We start from the raw sequence: 21243 nt of genomic DNA on the forward strand, positions 1-21243 counted from the left end.
AAGGGTCTGGTTCCTGGCAGGCGCTGGGGAACATCAGATGTGCTCTGCCAGAACCTGTCTTTATTTACCACCCCTGTCGCTACCCCCAACCCCCCACACCCAGCACACCACCTCCCTCTGCTCCAGCGCCGGAAAAGCAGTTGGTCTTTCTTGGGGAGGCAGATGGGCCTGAATGAGCAGTGGAGTCCTGCGCAGGAGGACACAAAGGGTGGAGAACAGGACTATGTCTATGCAAACCTTTTATTGCTGTGTTGTCTGGGGGCACGTCTCGGGGGACACAAGGATGAATGCTGAAGGGTAGGGAGGAGGGGAGTATCCGTGACTCTCAGACGCTCAGCTGTTTTCAGACTTCAGGCGTTAAGACCCAGCGTGCCCCGTGAGCTGTGCTCTCCCGTCCCACGCCAACATCCACGTGCACACACACACATGCACACACACGCACGGTGTCCCTCAGAGCCGCGGCAGCGTCCTCCCCAGCTTGGAGGAATGCAGGAGAGGGAGAGGTCACCGAGTTCCTCCTCTTCCATGTCACCTCCTGGCAACCCGCGGCTGGCTTCTAGAAGCAGCACAGGCAGGAAAAGGAAGCGAAAGGGGCTCTGGCCTGCTCCTCCTTGCCCAGGAGCGAAGCCAGCAGCTGCAGTCCCGCTGTGAGGTAATGCCTGGCGCCGCCTGTGTGTTCTTGCAGGTTGAGACAGATTCAGGCCGGGTGGGGTGGCAGCCCCAGCCATGAAGGGCATGCAGGGAGAACAACACTACGACTGGCTGCTGGGCCCCAGCGCCTCCCCACCAGGCCTTGGCGGCCTGGGGTCAGGTGGGCATCCTGGCCGCAGTCTGTCCCGAGCTCCCCAGCTTCCTAGGGAGAGGAGTCCATCGAGGATGCTGCAGGCTGGGTGGAGCGCTGAGGGCCGGGCCTGGCCTCCCCCGGTCTCCGAGCCCCTCTGCCCAGGTGTCGAGGACCTGCCGAGACGGGTTCAGAGGCGCCAGGGAGAAAACCAGCTGGAGCTGGAGCCTGGCACCCAGCCCCCCGCCCCCCCTTCCCAAGCCCTCTGCCGCCCTGGCTGCAGTCGCACCAAGGCGCTCATTAGCAGCTGCCCCCGCCCGGGCGCAGAGCACATTCTGGCTCTCGGCCATGAGGCGGCTGGGAATTTTGCAACAGTCTCCAGGAGGGCTGGGCAGGGAGAGTGGGCTTCCCCTGCCATCACCGTCCCTTCGCCACAGATTAAGCCAAGAAGGCAGGAGAAAAAATGTCAAGTTTCAGCAGTGTCTGTGGTACCCGGCGTGACAGAGACAAGGGCTCCTGCGCCCCCATCTCTCTTGGCTTGCAGTCCTAACCGGCCTCAGAGCCATCACTCACTCCTCTCTGTGCCCTGGAACTGAGCCACAGGCCTTGGCCCTGGCCATGAATGGCCCATAGACTCGGGGGTCAGGCACAGAACACGTGAGGGTTTGGGTCTGGGTGCTCACCTGGAGATTACCCAGCTCCCCTGAGAGGGCCCCGAGGACACCATGCTGTCTGGGAGGCCATCTCTTTTGCTCCTTGGCTTCTGATACCTTGGAGACCCACTCCCTAAACCCAGTCTCGTGTGGCTGACAGGCCAGGATCTTCCTGAGTCCACCTGGGAGTGGAAGCCCAGGCCTCCCCAGAGGCAGAGGTGCCTGGGATGCAGAGAACATGGAGCCTAGTCCCAGCCTGGGAGGCAGGCGGTGTTGACAGTGCCAGGTGGGAGGCGGCTCTTGGGCTGAGGTGTGCACAGAAGTCTCCCTTTCTGTCCTGCTCCTGGCTCAGACGTGTCCTTCTCGGGGAGGGGAGAGGTGCAGGTGAGGACCATGAGGGGGGAACTTGACAAAAGCGATGGCAGCCAGCTCCTTGCAGAATTCCTCAAGAACCACAATGCCCTGGAGGAGAGTCTGGTGGTCCAGCCTGAGGGAGACAGCACAGTGGGGGTGGGGCCACAGCTGCGAGGCGGTGGGAGTGTGCCCAATATGACATCCCAGTGTCCATGAGGCACAGTCTTAGTGGCAGACACCCTGAGTGAAGACAGAGCCCAGCAACAGGCCCTCTTTGCACCCCTGGCCCGTGCTCCTCTCACTCTCCTTGGGCAGTCTGCCTTCCCATCCTAGGATCCCTCCTCAGGCACCCATCTCCCTCAGTTACTTACTGCTCCCCAGGGACCTGACCCATCAGCTGCTTGCGCACCAGGAGCAGTTTGCCCGAGAACTGGGGTACCCTCTGAATTCTCTGCATCAAGTCCCCGATCACCTAGAGTGGGAACGAGACAAGGCTGGGGTGGAGACCGGTGACACTCATGCAGGGTCCCCTCGCTCTGCCGCAGCACCGTGGAGGAGGGGGGGTGTGTGCCCGTGCATTCCCCTGGAGCTATCTGGAGTACCCACTCCTGTGGCTCCCACCCCGCCCCATCCTGATCCCCTCCCTTCCTGCAGCCCCACCGACACACACCTCTGGGCTCCGGCATCCTTACCCTGACGAGCACAGAGAACAGACTCCTGCAGCCAGGGGCCAGGTTGATGTAGGGATCCAGGAGGTACTCGTGGATAAGGGGGTGGGGGAAGAGGGCAAGCCGGGACAGGACTGAGGTCACTTGCAAGTTTAGGCTGTATGGCTGTAGGGAACACAGTGGACAAGCCGAGGGTTGGCAGGGGGCCACGAGCATTTCTGCACTTCCCCAGCAAGGCGCCTGGCCAGTGTGAACGTGTGCGGGGGTGGGAGTCTCACGTGATGTGTGTGTGTGTCATGGATTCCCTGGGGCTGAGGGCCAGAACATGTTAGGGCGTGTGGAGCAGAGGCAAGATGGGGCTTCCCGCCTGGGGAAGGGGGAGGGGTGGGGGAAGGGGGTATGGAGCTGAAGAACCAAAGAGGACTCTAATCCCCACCCCTACCCCCTGCCAGGGCACTTGCCTGGAGTTCTCCCATGGGCCCTTACCCTGTAGCCAGGGCCCGGTCCCATTGGCTACCTGTTCCAAAATCCGGGACATGCGGTCAAACAGCATTCGGAGGAAGTGACCCTCAAAGAAAGGCCGTTCAGGCTCATGAGGGTCCAGGGGTGTGGGGCCCAGGGGCCAGCCCCAAGGGGCAACTCGGGAGCTGCACTCCTGGAACTGAAACAGGAGTGAGAGTTGAGGAGGTGGGCCCAGTGGTCAGGAGGCTCCCGAAGACTGAGGGAACCACGGAGGAAGGTTGGACTCGAGGCTCTTGGCCGGAGCAGGGAGCACCTTGGGCAGATCACAGAGGGAGAAGGTGGAGTTTATCAACACCCCGGCTTTGAGGGACAAGAAGTGGGCGTTGGTAGAGGCCTCAACACTCACCAGTCCATAAGCATCATGGACGTATGTGTCATATCCGGTCTCTTCTAGGAAAGCCGAGGTCTTGGCTTCCTCAGGAACCAGGCAGAGGAAACTGAGACACAAGACCCTAGGTGAGGAGGGGCACTGGCTGGGCCACCCTGCTCCTCCCCACTCCACCTCCAGCTCTGAGGGAGCACTGCCGCCTGGGCTGCGCCTCGTCCGGGCCATGGCCAAAGACAGAACAAACCTCAAGTGGCTGAGATTTCCAGACGGCTCCCTACCTGTTGACGATCTCAGTCACTGCTGTTTTGCCATCTGAGTTGGTGGCAGGGGCTGGGGGAGGCTTTGTGGAGGGCTGAAAGCTGGAGTTGAGGAAGCCGTCTGTGAAGTAGGGGTCTTCCTCCAGATCTCTGTGGCACCAACAAAGGAATGAACAAGTGCAGGGGTGTGGGGGGCCGTGAGGGTCCCACCGGCCTGAGGCCTCCCAGAGGCACAGGGGTCCACTTACAGAGTGTCCTCGTAGCTCTCAGGCTCGGGTGAGCCCCGGGCCACATAATGGCGGCCCTCCAGGTTGCACAGGACCAGGCCGTGGATGACCTGCTCGTGCGGCTTCTGCAGCAGCTCCTCGAATAACCGCAGGGTGGTGATGCTGATCTGGGTAAGAAAGGATCAGCGGGACCCCGGTTCTAGTGGCTCTGGGAATTGCTCACTCGGTTAAGAAAAGAGCAGGCGGCAGGTTTTGGGGGAAATGGGGGGCAGTCCTTTGGGGGGAGTGCTGGTCTGGGAGCTGGAAGCCTGCCCGGCTCCGGTTCTGTTACTAATTTGATATGTGTTACCAAGTGAGCCGACTGGCTTTTCTGTCTGTTTCCATAGCTGAAAAATGGAATAGCGGCCTCACCTCACTCGGAGTAGCTCTAAGCCTCAAACAAGCCAAGTGAATATGAAATAGGTTTGGAAAACAGAAACTCACATGGCAAGCATCTGGTCACAGAAGATCATTGTGTGACAAAAGCAGTCACTGTTTTTGGGGGGTACGCAATTCAGTGCCTCAAAGGCAGTACCACCTGGTAAGCTGATGCAAGAGGGCTGAAACACTCAGGGGATCCCTTGGGCAGGGGTTGGTTGGTGGGAGCCAGAAGGACGACACCCTCCTCCCCGCCTCACCTCGTCCGAGAGGTGGTCGCAGTGCCCGATGAGGTGAGCACACAGAGTGTGGGGCCCGTCGTCGGGGGCTGCAGGTTGTGGGTCTGTGCCCAGGAGGAAAGCCACAGCCTCTCGCAGCAGCACAGGGGAGCGGAGCTGACGCAGCATAGCCGTGAGCAAGGCGGTGGAGGTCAGGACACTCTGCTCAGAGCTACAGGGAGAGAGCGCTGAGCCAGGCCTGGGGGCTGAGAGCCAGGTGGGGGAGGGCCAGGAGTAAATGAATGTGGGGGTGACAGAACCCTTTCCCGGTTTCCTTCTGCCTTGGCTGGTATTTCTCTGTTTGCTCCCCAGCTCTCCTGAGGTCCTGGAGTCAGCCCACGTGGCTCTGAGCCACCTGTGTGTCAGGAGGCCAAGCCCGGCAAACATTAACCATGGACCTGCAGACGCACGTTACTCTGGCCAAGCAGTCCCTGGCCTTAGGGATGGGTAGGGGCCAGGAGGGGCGAGCAAATGGGTCCAGACCATGGCCAGCCCAGGGAACGGGACACAGACTTACACATGCAGGAGGTGAGGCTGCAGAATCTCCACGAAAAACTTCTCAGCCACAACCTTTGCCAAGGCCTCGGCAACCACCTAGGTGCCAAGGACATGTCTTAAGCACGTTTTACCTCCGTGACAGTTTTCCACTGAGAAACTACCATGTCCTTGCACAGTGTCTAACACAACAGGCAGGCCGAGGGCCCTGCCTGGCTCCTGAGAGGCCCGCTGGGTCCTCAAGGTGGACACAGGGAAAGGAGTGGGGTCAACCGCAGGGCACCCCCACAGAGGGCCCCACTGGGGCCCACCCCTGCTCACCGTGTGTGCCTCTGTGATGAGGTGGTCACAGTAATCAAACCAGCCCAAAAAGGCAGCCAAGGCCTCCTTGCCAGGGAAGGAAGCTTCATCGGATGGGGCACTGGGCAACCTGAGGGGGAGCAAGGGAGGGGCTATGAGGCGTGCCTCAGGGATGTTCCAGAATCTGGGCCCCTTCTCCCTGCAACCTCTGTGGCCAGTGCCGGGCGGAAGCAAAAGTGATGTTCCTTTGGAGGGAAAGCCCGTGAGGATCGGCTGTGCCCTCTGGAAGAGGGTGGCCAGCAGGGGTCCCCAACCCTCCTAGAAAACCAGAGGACAGGGAGGGCTTCTGGCCACTTAAGAAATAGCCCAACCCAGCTTCCCCCCACCCCCAAGCGCCTACCTCCAGCTGATGCCCTCTAGTGCGGCAATGTCCGCTGGGTCCAGGAAGGGGGGCAGAGACTGGTAGAGCTGGCAGAGGTGCTCGGCGACAACACGGCAACAAGGGCTGCTCTGCACCAGGTAGGTGGCAGCAGCAGGCGAAGCCACGCTTACCAGGAGCAGGAGGTTCTCCTGCGCCTTCAGAACCACCCGACCTTTCTAGGGGACAAGGTCACGACTTCAGGGACATATATCTGAACCCCTGGATCCCCTCCCAGCAGTTCGCCCTCCTCATCCCTGCCCACTCTGTCTTGGTGGCTGGCACCTTGCTCTTGCACAGCCCAATCAGGGCAGTGATGAGGTTGCTCTCCCCAACCGCTCCTTCTGGCTCCTCCGTCTCAGCAGGCAGCTGTGAGCTCAAGGCCTGGGCCCGACACGGACTCATGTCAGGAGCCTTGCTGCGGAGGTGGTCCTTGTCCTGCACACTGGCAGCCTCTCTAGGCAGGGTGGTGGGCTCTTTGGATGACTTCTTCCTACTGACCATCTTTTTGCCCTGCAAAGAAGGTAGGGTGAAGCCATGTTACGGTGCAGACCATTGCCCAGGATGCTCCACTGAGAAGGCGGGATGTGCTGGCTGTCAGGGCCTCAGCATGGAGCTGGAGGGGAAGCTGCCTGGGCACCTGAGGACCTGCTCCACCCTCTGCTTCCTCACAAGGGCCTCAGAGGCCTGCCCTACAGTCTGGGCCCTCCCACCCCTGTTCCTCACAGAGGTGCTCACTTCCAGGATGTAGGTGAGCAGGGCTGGGTCCTGTTGGATCTTAGAGCAGAGCACGGTGGTGAACTGTACCTCCTCCTTTTCTGTTTGGGATCCAGGAACTGTCCCACCAAGTCGGAGAAGCTTCTAGAAGGGAAGAAAATTAAAAACAGAAGAATGGGGTAGCAGGGAAGAGAGAAGGCTTGACCCTCAGACCCTTCCTGGTCTCCTGGTCTCTCACCTGCACAGGTCTGTGGACGTTGAGGTAATGCAGGAGGGGGTGCTGTACCTGGGCCAGAACCTTGCTGAAGAACTGGAACACCTGCTGTCGCATCCCTGTGGGGTACTGAGGGTCAAGGTGCAGAGTGCCCATCAGAAGATGGAGCCCACCCACTGCAGGCAATGCTCCTCCCACCCCTCACTGGGCCACAGCACCAGCCTCCCATGGTCAGTGCTCAGAGGGCACCTTTTCTGGAAGCCTCCTTCCCTCACTACAGGCACACCTCGAATACTTCGCTTCCAGACCACCGTAATAAAGCAACTATTACAACCAATGAATACTGCAATAAAGCAAGTCAAATAAATTTTTGGCTTCCCAGTAAATATAAAAACTATATTTATGCTATACTGTGGTGTATTAATTATGCAATTGCATTATATCTAAAAGGCAACGTACATAACCTTAATTTCAAAATATCGCTACAGGGCACCTGGGTGGCTCAGTGGGTTAAAGCTTCTGCCTTCGGCTCAGGTCATGATCCCAGGGTTCTGGGATGGAGCCCCACATCGGGCTCTCTGCTTGGCGGGGAGTCTGCTTCTCCCTCTCTCTCTACTTGTGATCTCTATCAAATAAATAAATAAAATCTTTAAAAAAAATATTGCTACAAACTGCTAACCATCATCTGAGCCTTCAGCGAGTCATAGTCTTTTTGCTGGTGGAGGCTCTCGCCTCCATGTTGGTGGCGCTGACTGATCAGGGTGGTCGTTGCTGAAGGTGGGAATGGCTGTGGCAATTTCTTAAAATAAGACCACAGTGAAGTTGGCCACATGGATGGACTCTTGCTTTCATGAATGACTTCTCTGTAGCACCCCAAACTGTTTGATACATTTTACTCCCAGTAGAACTTCTTTCAAAACTAGAGCTGGTACTCTCCAGCCTGCAGCCGCTGCTCTCTCGACTATGTTCACACAACGCTCTCAGTCTTTGGTTGTCCTCTCAACAATCTTGCCAGCGTCCTCCCCAGGGGCAGATTCCATCTCAGGAAACCTCGTTCCCTGCTCATCCACAAGCAGCAGCTCCTCATCTGTTGGTGTGATCATGCGAGGGCGGCCATTCAGTCCCATCTTCGGGCTCCACTTCCGGTTCTGTTCTCTCGCCCTTTCCCCCACACTTCCTCCCTGAAGTCGTGAACCCGCCACACTCATCCGTGAAGGTTGAGATCAAATTCTTCCAAATTCCTGTTCATGCTGATATTTTGACCTCTTCCCAGGAATCACGAATGTTCTTAATCGCACCTGGAACGGTGAGTCCTTGCCAAGAGGTTTTCAATTTACTTTGCCCAAATCCATCCGAAGAGTCACTACTCATGGCAGCCACAGCCTTACAGAAGGTATTTCTGAAATAGTAAGACTTGAGAGTCCAGTGATCCTCGATCCACGGGCTGCAGAATGGAGGCTGTGTCGGCAGAAAACGATCGTCTCCTTCTACAGCTCCCTCAGAGCTCGTACCCGACCAGGCGCCTTGTCAGGAAGCAGTCGTGCTGGGAAAAGGAGACTTTTTTCTGAGTTAGGTCTCAACAGTGGACTTAAAATATTCCGGAAACCATGTTGTAATCTAAAGTGCTTTCGCCCAGGCTTCGTTGTCCCCTTTACAGAGCACGGGCAGAGTGGACTTAGCGCGATTCTTCAGGACTCTGGGTTTCCAGAATGGTCAGTGAGCACTGGCTTCCACTTCAAGTCACCAGAGGCGTGAGCCCCCCGTGAGCCCCGAACAAGAGAGTCAGCCTGTCCTTTGAAATTCGAAGCCAGGCGGGCGTTGACTTCCCCCCTCCAGCTGTGAGAGTCCTAGCTGGCGTCTCCCTCCAAGAGAGGCCGTTTTATCCGCACTGGAAATCCGTCGCTCAGTGCAGCCCCCTTCATCAGCTATCCCTGCTGGATCTCTCGGAGAACTTGTGGCAGCGTCTACACCAACACTGGCTGCTCACCTTGCACGCTGACGTCACAGAGAAGGCTTCCTCCCTTACACCTCACGGACCCATTTCCGATAGCTTCTGCCTTTTCTCCTGCAGCTTCCCCACTGCTCTCAGCCTTCGCAGAATTGGAGAGACTCGGGGCCTTGCTCAGGATCAGGCTTTGGCTTAACAGAATGTCATGGCTGGTTTGCTCGTCTATGCAGACCATTTAGACTTTCTCCACCTCAGCCATAAGGCTGTTTTGCTTTCTTATCGTTCATGTGTCCACCGGAAGGCACTTTGAATTTCCTTCAACAACTTTTCCTTTGCATTCTCAACCTGGCTGTTCGTTGTGTGACCCAGCTTTTGGCCTATCTTAGCTTTTGACGTGACTTTCTCACTAAGCTTAATCATTTCTAGCTTTTGATTGATTGATTGATTTAATTTATTTTAAAGATTTTATTTATTTGACAGACGGATCACAAGCAGGCAGAGAGAGAGGGGGGAGGAAGCAGGGTCCCTGCTGAGCAGAGAGCCTGATGTGGGGCTCGATCTCAGGACCCTGAGATCACGATCTCAGCTGAAGGCAGAGGCCTTAACCCACTGAGCCACCCAGGAGCCCCTATTTATTTATTTTAAAAGATTTTATTTATTTACTTGATGGAGAGAGAGATCACAAGTAGGCAGAAAGGCAGGCAGAGAGAGGGGGAAGCAGGCTCCCTGCTGAGCAGACAGCCCGATGCGGGGCTCGATCCCAGGACCCTGAGATCATGACCTGAGCTGAAGGCAAGGCTTAACCCACTGAGCCACCCAGGTGCCCCTAGCTTTTGATTTAAACTGACAGACGTGTGACTCTTCCTTTCACTTGAACACTTAGAGGCCCCTGTAGGGTTATTAGTTGGCCAGATTTCCATATCACAGTGTCTCAGGGAATAGGGAGGCCCAAGGAGAGGGAGAAAAAGGGGGAACGGCTGGTCAGTAGAGCTGTCTTAGAGAGGCATTATTTGTGGTGCTCCCAATTACAACAGCAACATCAAAAATCACATATCACTGATCACATATCACCCTAAGAATATAATAACTAAGTTTGAAGTATTACCAGGAATTACCAACATGTGACACAGAGACACGAAGTGAACACACACTGTCGGAAAATGGTGCCAACAGACTTGCTCAAGATATGGCTGCCCACGAAGTTCAACTTGTAAAAAATGCAGTCCTTGTAAAGCACCGTCAAGTGGAGCACAACCGAATAAGTTGTGCCCATCTTTGAAACTGGCCTCCCCCACACTGTCAGGTCCCCATTCCGCTTCACCACTCTCCGTAACCCCATCATTGCTGAACAGACCACGCGTGGGCGCCCCTGATGACCCATCTCTCGCTGACTATGATTTCTGTGTTTTAACTGCTGCTGTGTCCGCAGCACCCAGGACCCTGCCCGGCCCACGGCTGGTTCTCAGCACATCTTTGCAGAATGAACCCTGACTGAACAATGGGAGTGTGTCCACCACACGATGTGACAGGAACATGGGTGGACGAGCCGGGAACACAGGGGCTGCCCGGGGGCCTGCCCACCTCAGCCTTGCCCAGTGTGCACAGGGTCTCCAGGATTTTGTGCTGCAGTAGGTACTCCAGACAGGGCCCGGCCTCGCCAGCTGCCGTCTGCTGCCTCTCCTCATACACCAGGATGTCCAGCATCTGCTTCAGCCGCCAGGGGATATCCGTTTTCTTGGCGGGGGTGTTTTCATCTAATAGGGATTTGGGAAACAAGGGTGAGTGGGGTGAAGAGGGGTTCTCTGGCTTGATGAGGTCAAGGCCCTGGGGCCTGTGGGGTGGAGAGAGACTGAGGGTACACCTGGATTAAGGCCCGGTTCACGGGGGGGCTTCAAACAAAGACCAGAGGAAATGGAAATTTACAGCTGGTGCCTCTATATTTAAAAAGACAAAAGACCTTTTGGTTGAGGCCCAGGATACAGCCCTCTGGCTGGGAATGCGTGTATACTCTAGAGAGGGAGACGGCATCATTTTTTCTGCTAACTCTGGGGTGTATGGGAGTGAGGGGTACATTGCTCTGGGCCTGACTGAGAAGCTGTGGGCTTGGGGGTCTCCATCCTAGAATTTGAAGTGGTCTCAGAGCAGCTTTCCGAGAGGTAAAGCAGCTTTCCTCCTGTCCTTTTCACACTCAAAGGAGACAGAAAGGAGAAACTTTTTTTTTTTTTTTTTTTTTTTTTTACATAGGAGAAGAAAATCCATGCGTGACCACAAGTTCAGAGGCAAACCTGCTCCACTGTGCAAAGGTCTTGATGGAGAAACAGAGGCTTTCTTGGTGAGAGTCTCAGAGACTGTATAAAGCAAGTTTTAGTGCTTTGGGACAAGCCTTGGAGCATCCCCTAGCTTATTTTGAAAGCACTGACTTTTGAACAACAGCTCACCTCACCCATCCCTGTACCTATGGTCTAGGGAGTGTTCTGGAAATTAACAGAATCAGGTTCTGGGATGCCTGGGTGGCTCATGGATTAAGCCTCTGCCTTCGGCTCAGGTCATGATCTCAGGGTCCTAGGATCGAGCCCCACGTCGGGCTCTCTGCTCTGTAGGGAGCCTGCTTCCTCCTCTCTCTCTGCCTGCCTCTCTGCCTACTTGTGATCTCTCTCTGTCAAATAAATAAAATAAAAATCTAAAAAAAAAAAAAAAAAATAGAATCAGGTTCTGGTGAAGCCCCAGGGGGACCTGAGTCAGTTCAGGATCTTTTCCTATGTCCTGGTAGATTGGGGCTCTCTGTCAAGAGATCTTCAGTCTATAAGGTACAGACTTCCAATTAAAAAGTAAATAAGTCCTGGGCGCCTGGGTGGCTCAGTCGATTGGGTGTCCCAGTCCTGATTTTGGCTCAGGTCATGATCTCAGGGTTGTGAGAGCAAGCCCTGCATCAAGCTCTTGCTGGGTATGGAGCCTGCTTAAGATTCTCTCTTTTTCCCTCTTCCTCACACCCCCCTGCTAAAAAACAAATAACAAAACAAAAACAAAACAAAATAATAAATAAGTCCTGAGAATGTTATATGCATACAGTGATTATAGTTAAAGTATTGCATATTTGAAAATTGCTAAGAGTAGATCTTAAATGTTATTATCACAAGAAAAAAAATGGGTAACTAGTTAGGGTGATGGATATTAACTAGACTTACTGTATTGATCTATTCACAATATATCCATATATTGAATCAACAGGTTGTACCCCCAAGTTACATGATATAATGTTACATCAATTATACCTCAAAAAAAGAAAAAAAGCTCTTCAGTTTAAAGCCATCGCTCTCCACTGGGGGTGATTCTGCCCCCAGGACAATTTGGCCATGTTTGGAAAGACACGGTTACAGCAATGGAGAGGGCAGAAGTCTGAGCTGCTGCTGACCGTTCCACCGCGCACCCCCAGAAGCCCGCCACCACAGAGAATGACCAAGCACAAAGTCAGCTGTGCCAAGATCGCAGAACCTGGTCTAAAAAGGACACTTCGGGGGTCCCTCAGAGTGTCCAAAGACTGCTTTTTAATTTCTCTGGCTGGCTCAGGCTGGAAATCAAGTCTTCAGGAAGGGGGTAGGCGGGAATCAAACCCCAGTGTGAATCAGGATGTAGAAAGCCGGGGATGCAGGACGGGGTTACCTGGCAACCAGCATGTATCCACCAATACCAACATACCAACGCACTGACTACAAAGCAGCCAATCGGATTCCACCCCCTCTGGGAGTGCTCTGCTGGGCCCAGAGCACCCAAAGCTTTGGCTGTCTGGGGTGTCAGCTGGGGGAGAAGGATCCAGACATGTTACATGCCTTGGCTTTTGTTCTCCTCCTACCCTAGATTTCCATTAAGGGAAATGCCCTCTAAGTTACCTCAGGGAAAGGAGGAGGAATTGATCCCATTTCTTTTCTTTTCATCAGTAAGCCCTGAGCATGGGCCCTGAGGACTGCAGGCCTGGACACTTTGCCTAGCTGGAAGCCAGGGGCAAGTGGGGCTCACCCTCTGCCTTGCAGTCAGGTCAGTGACATGCCCAACTTCCAAGTCCCCACTCCTACCTCACACAGTTCCTCTCCCAAAAGGTCAGGGTGGGGCCAGCCCCCGCTTTCCACTCCTGTGCAGCCCTTGTCACCCTCTCCAGACCACATGCGTCTCTGCCTGGCATGGTGGACACAGCCGACACCTTCCTCCCCACTGCCTGCAGGGCTCCCCTGGCCAGGGGAGACCGGGCCCCACCTGTACTTTCAATGTAGTAGTGCGTGATGCCCTTCCAGTGCTCCACGAAGGCTTCCAGCAGGTCAATGCTGGGCTCCCGCTGTGGAGAGAGCAGAGACACAGTGTAAGGAGCTGCTACTGTGACCACGGGCTCCGGTCCACTGCTGCTCATCACAATGGACAGTCCCCCAACTACCAGGGCTCAGGTCAGTGCCAGGCCCTAGAGGAGGTGCCAGATTCTCAAAGGGAGCAGGAACACGTTTTCTCCAGGATGATCTCTTGGCACCTCTCCCAGCCCCCCTCTCTCCCAGAGAGGCTGTGCTCCTGCTACACGCCATGATTCCACAGTCCCTGGCCTGGGAGAGCTATGAACATCAGTATGGAAGATGGACACAGAAACAGATCATCTCAAGATGGTCATGCTACCAGACAGGGATGTTGAGGAAAACAGGAGAGCACCCCCAAAACAACAAAATCAAAATGACACACGGGGAAAACATGGTAAAGACAAAGCTTTCCGGCCCCTCCCTGTCCGAGAGTCTGCACAAACTGTGTTCGAGGCCATCGAAAGGATTCGTTCAGCCAGATGGGTAATGTTAGCATAATATTCATGAGGTGTCTTACTTAGAACATGCTTGCATCTTTTGTCCAAGGCCGCAGGCTGCCGGACTTGCTAGGAAGGCACAGCCTGCAACCCCAAGGAATTCTCTTTCTGCTATGAGCAATGCCCCTTTTCCAGAAGTTACCTCTTCATCTCCATACCGGTAACAACTGCTTTCCCTGAGAACTCCAGAAAAGAGCATTTATTCTCTTTCCTTGCAGAGTAAACGTTTACAGGGAAAAAATACGTAATCAAATAGTCCCTCACCACAGGTGCTCATTTCTACCTCTCTGTCTCTGTTCAGGCCACTCCTCGGCCCAGGAGGCCCTATGTCACCCTACCCTTGCCTAGAGCCAAACGGCCACCCATGAGGTCCAGCTGGTCCAGCTAAGGGCCACTGGCTCCACAAAGGCCTCACCAGAGTTCCTGGATGCATCTCTCTCTAACCTCACACTTCACAGCATCACAGAACTGTCTACTCCCATCAGTTCTTGGCCTTTTGGCTAAGATCAAGTGCAGAACTGTCTACTCCTGATTCATTCAGGAAATCCCTTTTGAGTGCCTACTGTGTACAAGACACCTTGTTAGGTGCTGTAAGCAAAACAAGGCCATTGGAGACCCAGTGCCAGGGAGCACAGAATATGAAAAATGCCCCGAATAACTCAGCTGGAGGAAGTAGTGTGAGAATGTGGGACAGGTGGAAAGCAGCCCAAGGGAAAAGAGCACTGGAACAGAGAAGGCTCCACTGCGGTTACCCTGAAACTAAAACATGGGGAAAGCAGTCCCAGGCCAATAATCAGAGATGAAGACAAGACAGTTCCTGCAGAAAGACCTCTACAGAGTGTGTCTGGGACAAGGACGGATTGATGAGTGTGGGGGCCTGTGAACACGGAGCCACTGGGTCAGGACTGGTTCCTGCAGGCTGAGGGGGAAGGGGCGGGGGGAGGGAGCTCAAGCACATCTGCTGAGCTGTGTTTCAGGCAGAGGCCTTGGGCAGTTGCATGTTGTAGGAGATGAACGCAGGAAGAATGGTTTAGAAGGCCATGAATACAGGAGGAAGAAGCAGTAACACCAAACCAGAGGCCCTGAAGCTCTCCCCCCAACCCTCGTCTGCCCAGGGAACCTTATCTTCTTTCATGGATAGTTGTGGGGGGGCATGACCCTTACTGGAGCTTCACCCTCCCCCCCCACAGTCATTCCAAAAACACTGTCCAAATGGAGCCAATGCATCGAACCACGTCTTGTGTGAGACTGCGATTGGGGGATTAGAGTCTTCCCTCTACTAGACTGTGAGCTCCCTGAGGGCCCGGGTTCTGCGCCTTCTAGCTCTGCCTGCCCCTAAAGGGCTCTGCCACTAGTGACTACATTACATTCGCATTTACTCAATATCTCAGCAAACTCCTTTAAACATTCTTTCCATAGTTCCTTGTCTCAGGAAAGCCCTCCAGGCCCTGACTGGCACTAATCATATTCCAGAGCTATGATGAGCTCTCATCTAGCCTCAAAATTCATTTATAGCCTCCTTAACCCTTACTCTGGGCTAACACTGAAAATGAACAATCCAGTGAGGACAGGAGACCCGGGAGAACACAGATGGTCAGCAAACAGACTGTAATGAAACAGACTGTTAGAATAAAGCAAGGGGATCATCTTCCCCTGAATCTACTGTTAATTATTATAGCTCCAAAGCCATTGCACCAAATGATTTATGTTAAAGAGAAATTATTAAATTACTAATCGTTATCTTTGTTAATAATAATAAAGAATACTTTCTAAAAGAACTCTAGGATCACTATTCTGTTTTGTCAGAAGAGGGCAGGAAGGAGCACTCTTCCTCCCTTAACAAGGAGTCAAGGAACCAGCTGGGGTCTTAACCTGGAGACCCCAGGGGAAGACCTATGCCCCTGACTTTGGGGGTGAGGGGGAAGAGGGGTACCCTCTCTCCTGACAGTTACACGGAGTCAACCAAACTTCCCCGCACTGTCTATGTAGCCTATACTCAGGGGCCAAAAATCACCTGCCTAAAAATGCCTCCGTTGATCACCAGTCCCTCCTCCAGCCCCTGAGGTTGAAATGCCTGCACTGGAAGCATAGAAAGTCACTTCTCAGGATTAAGGCTCTCTCTGGCCTGTCTACCTGCCCTGTGTATGGAACTTTCCCCGAGGGGTATGAAGTGGTCTGTCACATCACTTTCTAAGATGACAGCTGTTTTGACTGGAGACAAGGAGGAGGGGAAGGCAAGATTATTCTGGAACCCCTCCCTAGGTGGGCTACCTGCGACCTCAGGAAGGGCGGGCTGGGACAGGTGGAGGAGAGGTGGGAGGAGCTTTTTACTTGCTTCACAAGTCTGATTAGGGCTGAGACTGTTCTCATTTATAGTAAGCTCTGTTTTGGGGGGAGAAAGGAGGCGGAACACAAGGTTGTTTCTCCTGAGCAAGTCTGACAGAATATAGCAAATCGATCACTTAGAGGAGGGCTTCTACTTTGAGACAAAAGAACTGTTAACTTTACCGACAGATTCTTGGCAGGGTTACTTCGAACAGAAGGCATTCCGCCTCATTCTATCTAAACTGCACTTTTATCTTGCTGAAAGAGGTGAACCCGCCTCTGACCAGCCTTCAACCCCAACAGATAATGGCAAACACAAACGCTCCCTCATATGGCCGCCCCAAGGTCCCCCCATTGCTGGCCGCTCCTGACTCAAGGTCACTCTGGCCAGCGCGCGTGCGGTGTGAGACAACATTCTGGATACGCCCTGTGGCCCGCAGCAGGCTCCTTCCTGGGCCAGGCGCCCACCCAGCCCTGGACTGTATATACACAGGCTTCCTGGGGACGTGGCCGATCTGGACCGGAACTTCCCAAGTGGAGGCTGAGAACACACCGGCCTGACAGGTCTTGGGGTCGTCTGGGGGCTCAGAGGGAAGGGAAGAGGCATCTATTTTTCTAGCCCAGGTGACCAGGAAGGGAGGAGCGTAGGGGGGGCGGGGGGAAGGAGGACGGCAAAGAGCCTGGGCTAGGGACCTTGGGGAAGAAACTGCTGGGTGATAAGGGAGCCCTCTAGCACAGAAGAGTTTGGGAACTGGGAGCAGGAAAACAGGAAGCCATTTGGGGAAAAGGGTTAGGGGCTGCGGCGATCTGGAGAGAAGCTGGGAGTAGGCGCGATCGGCAAAGAGGCTACGGGAAGCAGGAAGGGCTGTGCGGGAGGGGCGCGACCGGGGAGAGAGGGGGCTCCGCGAAAGGCCTCCGCGGCCTGGGTGAGGGTCTCTTCCCCGAGACAGGCCCGCGCCCTCCGCCCGCCCGCCGGCTCCTCCCCCCGCCCCGCGCCCGCCCTTCCGGTCCAGGCCCCGCGCGCCCGGGCCTCCCCGGCCTCACCGCCCCCACGGCCTCCTGCAATAGCGCCCCGAGCCGGCTCAGCATGGTGGCGGCCCAGCCCTGCTCGCTCCCGGGCGGCGGTGGCGGCGGTGGCGGCGGTGCGGCGGCGGAGCTCGCGGGCGGAGGCGGCCCCGGAGGCGCGGCGAGGGGGCGGGGCCCTGCCTGGTCCGCCCCGCCCCGGCCTGCTGGGGGCATCCACCGCCCCCAGCCCGGCCCCGGCCCCGGCCCCGGCGCGTACTGTCGGGAAGGAGGCCGGGCGCAGACGTGGCCCGGCGGAGGAGAGCAAGTTGGGGTGGGGGGGGGTGTACCCTGGAGCCCTGCGCCGCAGCGGTGGGGTGCCGCGGGGCAGCAGGTTCACGCGGCGCCGTGGGGGGAGCCAGGTGGCAGCGAGAAGGGCTAGTGGGACCGGGAGTTTCTTCCAAGAGGAATGGGAAGGTTTGCGGGTCCTGTAAGTCTCTAGACGCCCCCGCCCCCACCCCCTATCCGATACAGTAGCCACTGTCCGCACGTGGTTGTCGAGCCCTGAAACCAACGCGCTAGTCCAAATAGAGAGGCGCTGAAGAGTACCCCGGGTTCTGAAGACTCAGTACAAAGAGAAGATCTAAAATAGCTCACTCGGGATGTTGTACGTTGACGACTTGTTGAAATTGTGACATACTCGATATATTGGGTTAAATGAAGTATATTATAAAATTAATTTCACTTGTTGCTTGTTCCTTTGCGTGGATACAGCGCTGGTCCAGAGGTCCTGCAGAGGAAGTGACAGCTGGCCGGGCTATCCCAGCAGCGCCCAGGAAGGAATCAAGGTGGGACTCCCACATCAAGAGGCCCCCTGCCCGGGAGAGTTGGGCCCAAGAATTATGAAGGCAGAGCGGGAATGTCCAGGACATTTCCTGGAATGTCCAGAGCGACAACTCCTTCCTGTTTGAAGCCCATTCCTGCCACCCTCCGGAATGAAAAGATCTTCCTGAGGAGAGGGCTGGTATCTGTTCAAAATTTATTTCTGCTGACCACAGACGTATGATGAGAGGGTGGGGGATTAATGTGACACTAGAGAGGAGGGTAGCCTCTACCGCAAAGCTGTAGGACCCAGAGTTGTGGGGTCTTGGGATTTCACTGCACTAGCCCTGCTACTTTGGGCCCCATTCACAGGTCAGGCCGAGGCCCAGGAGACGCAGACCGCTCCAGAGATGGCTGTGTATCCTGGAGTAGAGCCTGGAGTCCTGCCTGAGTCACCAGGGGTGGGGGCAGCGTTGTGCCCAGCCCAGACATGGCTAGCTCAGTTCTCAGACAGCTGCCTGGGAAAAATACACGTTTTTAAATAGCCCATCTGCAAATGGGCCGCTGTGAGGAACGCTATGGGAAACGAGAGGAGGTTTTAAGGCCAGAATGTATAAAAACAAAGGGAAGAAATGAGCCTGTTTTGTGTACAGAGAGGTGACTGGGAGAGCTGGGGACCTGAGTCCAGTCCTGCGCTGTGGTTTTCTGGGCCTGCTTCCGCAGAGATCAGGGAAGCAGCTGCGTAGATTAAATCCGCTTTCCCCAAGGAACTCTAGGGGATAGTGAGAGTGCATTAGGAATCCATAGCCTTTCATTTGGCTTCACTTAAAATTTTATCTTAAAAGTTCAGTGGATACATTTATATGTGTTGCATGCCAAAAGCATAAGAGCCCACAGATGGACAGGTGACCCTTGGACAACATGGGCTTGGGCAGCACAGGTCCGCTGGTACATGCGGTTAGTGCAGTACTCAAACTGTATTTTCTCTCCCTTGTGATTTTCTTTCTTTTTTAAAAAAATTTTTTTTAAGTTTAATATTTTATTATTATTATTTAGTAAACTCTACACCCAGCATGGGGCTCGAACTCCCAACTCTGGGATTAAGTGTCACATGCCCTTCCAACTGAGCCAGCCAGGTGCTCCTCTCCCTTATGATTTTAATATTTTCTTTTCTTGGGGCGCCTCGGTGGCTCAGTTGGGTAAGCATCTGGCGTCAGCTTAGGTGATAATCCCGAGGTCCGGGGATCAAGTTGGCATCAGGCTCCCTGCTCACTGGGGAGTTGGGTTCTCCTTTCCTTCTGACTCTCCCCCTGCTTGTGCACTCTCTCTCAAATAAATAAATAAATAAATAAATCTGTAAAATTCTTTTTTCTCTAGCTTACTTTACTGTAAGGATACAGTATATAGTGCATATAACATGCAAAACATGTTTATCGACGGTTTATATTAGTAAGGCTTCTGGTGAACAGGCTAACAGCAGTTAAATTTGGGAGCAGTCAGAAGTTATATGCAGATTTTTTTTAAAGATTTTATTTATTTATTTGACAGAGATCACAAGTAGGCAGAGAGGCAGGCAGAGAGAGATGGAGAAGCAGGCTCCCTGCTGAGCAGAGAGCCTGATGCGGGACTCGATCCCAGGACCCTGGGATCATGACCTGAGCCGAAGGCAGAGGCTTTAACCCACTGAGCCACCCAGGCGCCCTATAGGCAGATTTTTAAAGATTTTATTTATTCGACAGAGAGAGACACAGCGAGAGAGGGAACACAAGCAGGGGGAGTGGGAGAGGGAGAAGCAGGCCTCCCGCTGAGCAGGGAGCCCAACGTGGGGCTCGATCCCAGGACCCCAGGATCATGACACCAGCCGAAGTCAGATGCTTAACCAACTGAGCCACCCAGGCGCCCCATAGATGCAGATTTCTGACTGTGTTTTCTAACAACCCCCATGTTGTTCAAGGGTCAGCTGTATTTAAAGTCTGCCAGATTAGCTCATTTGGGAGAAAACCTTTGAATAAAGCCATTTCTTCTGTCAGTTTAAATGAGGACCTACGTTATTGCGGGGTCAATCATTTTAAATGCGCGAGTCACTAAGCCCAGCTCAAAGAAGAGGGGACATTGACGCTGCGCTAGCTCCATGGGAGGAGTGCGAATGGGCTTGTGTGCATTTCTAAACCACCACAATTTTGTAACTACTTATCGTGTGGATCAGGATTTTCCTGAGCCAGTGCAGCAAATACAGCAGTGAATGAGCTCTCGCATGTGATAAAGAGGCAACTGTTGTCTATAAATCTAAATTTTGAAAATTTTTTAGTCATTAAAGCTTCTTTGTTCTCATTCATTTTCATCATTATTAGCTATAAAATTTAACTTGCAAATATATTCCAATTTTTTAATTAAGGTATAATTTTTTTTTAAGTTTGCTACTGAAAAGGTTTGGAAACTGCTGGATTAAGTGATCACCAAGGTTTGGCATGCTTTCACATGTATATGCTTGTATACAAGCGTGTGTGTGTGTGTGTGTGTGTGTGTGTGTGTGTGTGTGTGTGTGTGTGTTGTGGGAAGGAGCACTGAGAGATTCTCCTAAGGCTTTGTCTTGGGGACCCAGCTCCACTTCAAGTCTCTCCACATCTCAAGAACTTAAAATCCTTTAGGTCTTAGCCTTCGGTCTGCCCCACCGGGAGCATTTCCCAGTGACCTGTGACCAAACGCTGCCTCAGCACCCAGGGAGCTCTGTGGACGGGGCAGGAGGGGGTGCTGGCCTCCCACCACTGTATCCCCAAGTACTGGAACAGGGTAAGCCCTCTAAACATTGGCTGACCACCTAAAATTGGGTAACTATCCCTCTTTCCCCCCTCCCCCCACCTCCTCATCTGCCCTCCCTGCTGCCCCTTGGGGAAGGGGCAGTCCTTATATTGGGGAATTCCTGGGTTAGCAGTCGAGAAACTTGGAGATCTATCTCCACTCATTAACTTGCATGTAGCTTCAGGCTTCAGATGAACGGTCTCTTCTAGAACGTTCTCTTTCACTGAAAAGGTTGAAATGATCTTCGCCGGCACCCGCCCACAATGTCCTCCTTCTGATCTTCTGGTCAGATCTGCACCCTCTCCAGCCACGTCCACACTCCAGGTCCCTGTCCGCACCCCCTGGGAGGCCTTAGCCAAGTCACCCAAGACCATGGGACCCCCTCGTCCGTCAGCCTCCACTGAACCTGGGGTCTACTAGATCTCACCCATCGTTTCTCCACTGCTTGGTTTTCCCTGCCTGCTCTTTGGTAGTCGCCTCACCCCTACTTCCCCACGGCTGCCCTCCTCTGTGGTTTGGCCTCCCCGCAGACTAGGAGCATCGGGCCATGAAGGGGGCAATCACGTCCCGTGTTGATGAGCTGGATTGCCAAGCTGAGCACTCGGGGCCTCAGCACAGGACAAGCCGGCTTTGCCCCTGACTTTCTGCCCTTCCTCTGCATCTCCATGCTTACCCAGCCCCTGAAGAGGAGGCCGCAGCTGGGACCCTGCTAGGTTAGCCCTGCTTCTGGGGCCCGGGGTTGAGAGAAGGGCAGCGGGTCTCTGCTGTTTTCCCCCTCTTCCGACCCTTGGTGCTCCCCATCTGAACCCTCACTCCCAAGACTTCCCTCAGCCTGGCGTCACCTCTCCCTCTTACCCAGATATGGTGGCTCAGAAAGAACAAACAGA

At 54.3% G+C, this 21243-nt stretch overlaps 1 protein-coding gene across 5 annotated transcripts; it reads right to left on the minus strand.

The window, feature by feature from the left end:
* Nucleotides 1-222: 222 nt before the first annotated feature.
* On the minus strand, nucleotides 223-16962 carry FHIP2B (FHF complex subunit HOOK interacting protein 2B). 5 transcript variants are annotated; one of them, XM_045987680.1, is made up of 17 exons: nucleotides 16778-16962; nucleotides 12826-12904; nucleotides 10159-10331; nucleotides 6654-6758; nucleotides 6425-6559; nucleotides 5984-6211; nucleotides 5681-5877; nucleotides 5302-5410; nucleotides 5003-5079; nucleotides 4468-4657; nucleotides 3812-3957; nucleotides 3585-3713; nucleotides 3325-3415; nucleotides 2943-3117; nucleotides 2481-2621; nucleotides 2160-2260; nucleotides 223-1921 (listed from the first exon to the last, which is right to left on the minus strand). In XM_045987680.1, the coding sequence occupies exons 1-17, from the start codon at nucleotides 16820-16822 to the stop codon at nucleotides 1880-1882; spliced, it is 2163 nt and encodes a 720-aa protein (XP_045843636.1). In that variant the 5' UTR covers nucleotides 16823-16962; the 3' UTR covers nucleotides 223-1879. The 5 variants fall into 5 exon arrangements, with proteins under 5 accessions (XP_045843636.1, XP_045843641.1, XP_045843617.1 ...); XM_045987685.1 differs by having other exon boundaries at nucleotides 2974-3117; nucleotides 6506-6559; nucleotides 16778-16959; XM_045987661.1 differs by having other exon boundaries at nucleotides 2974-3117; nucleotides 16778-16959.
* Nucleotides 16963-21243: the final 4281 nt, after the last annotated feature.

The sequence above is a fragment of the Meles meles genome, chromosome 2, assembly GCF_922984935.1.
Source record: "Meles meles chromosome 2, mMelMel3.1 paternal haplotype, whole genome shotgun sequence".
In the NCBI taxonomy this organism is placed as follows: Eukaryota; Metazoa; Chordata; class Mammalia; order Carnivora; family Mustelidae; genus Meles; species Meles meles.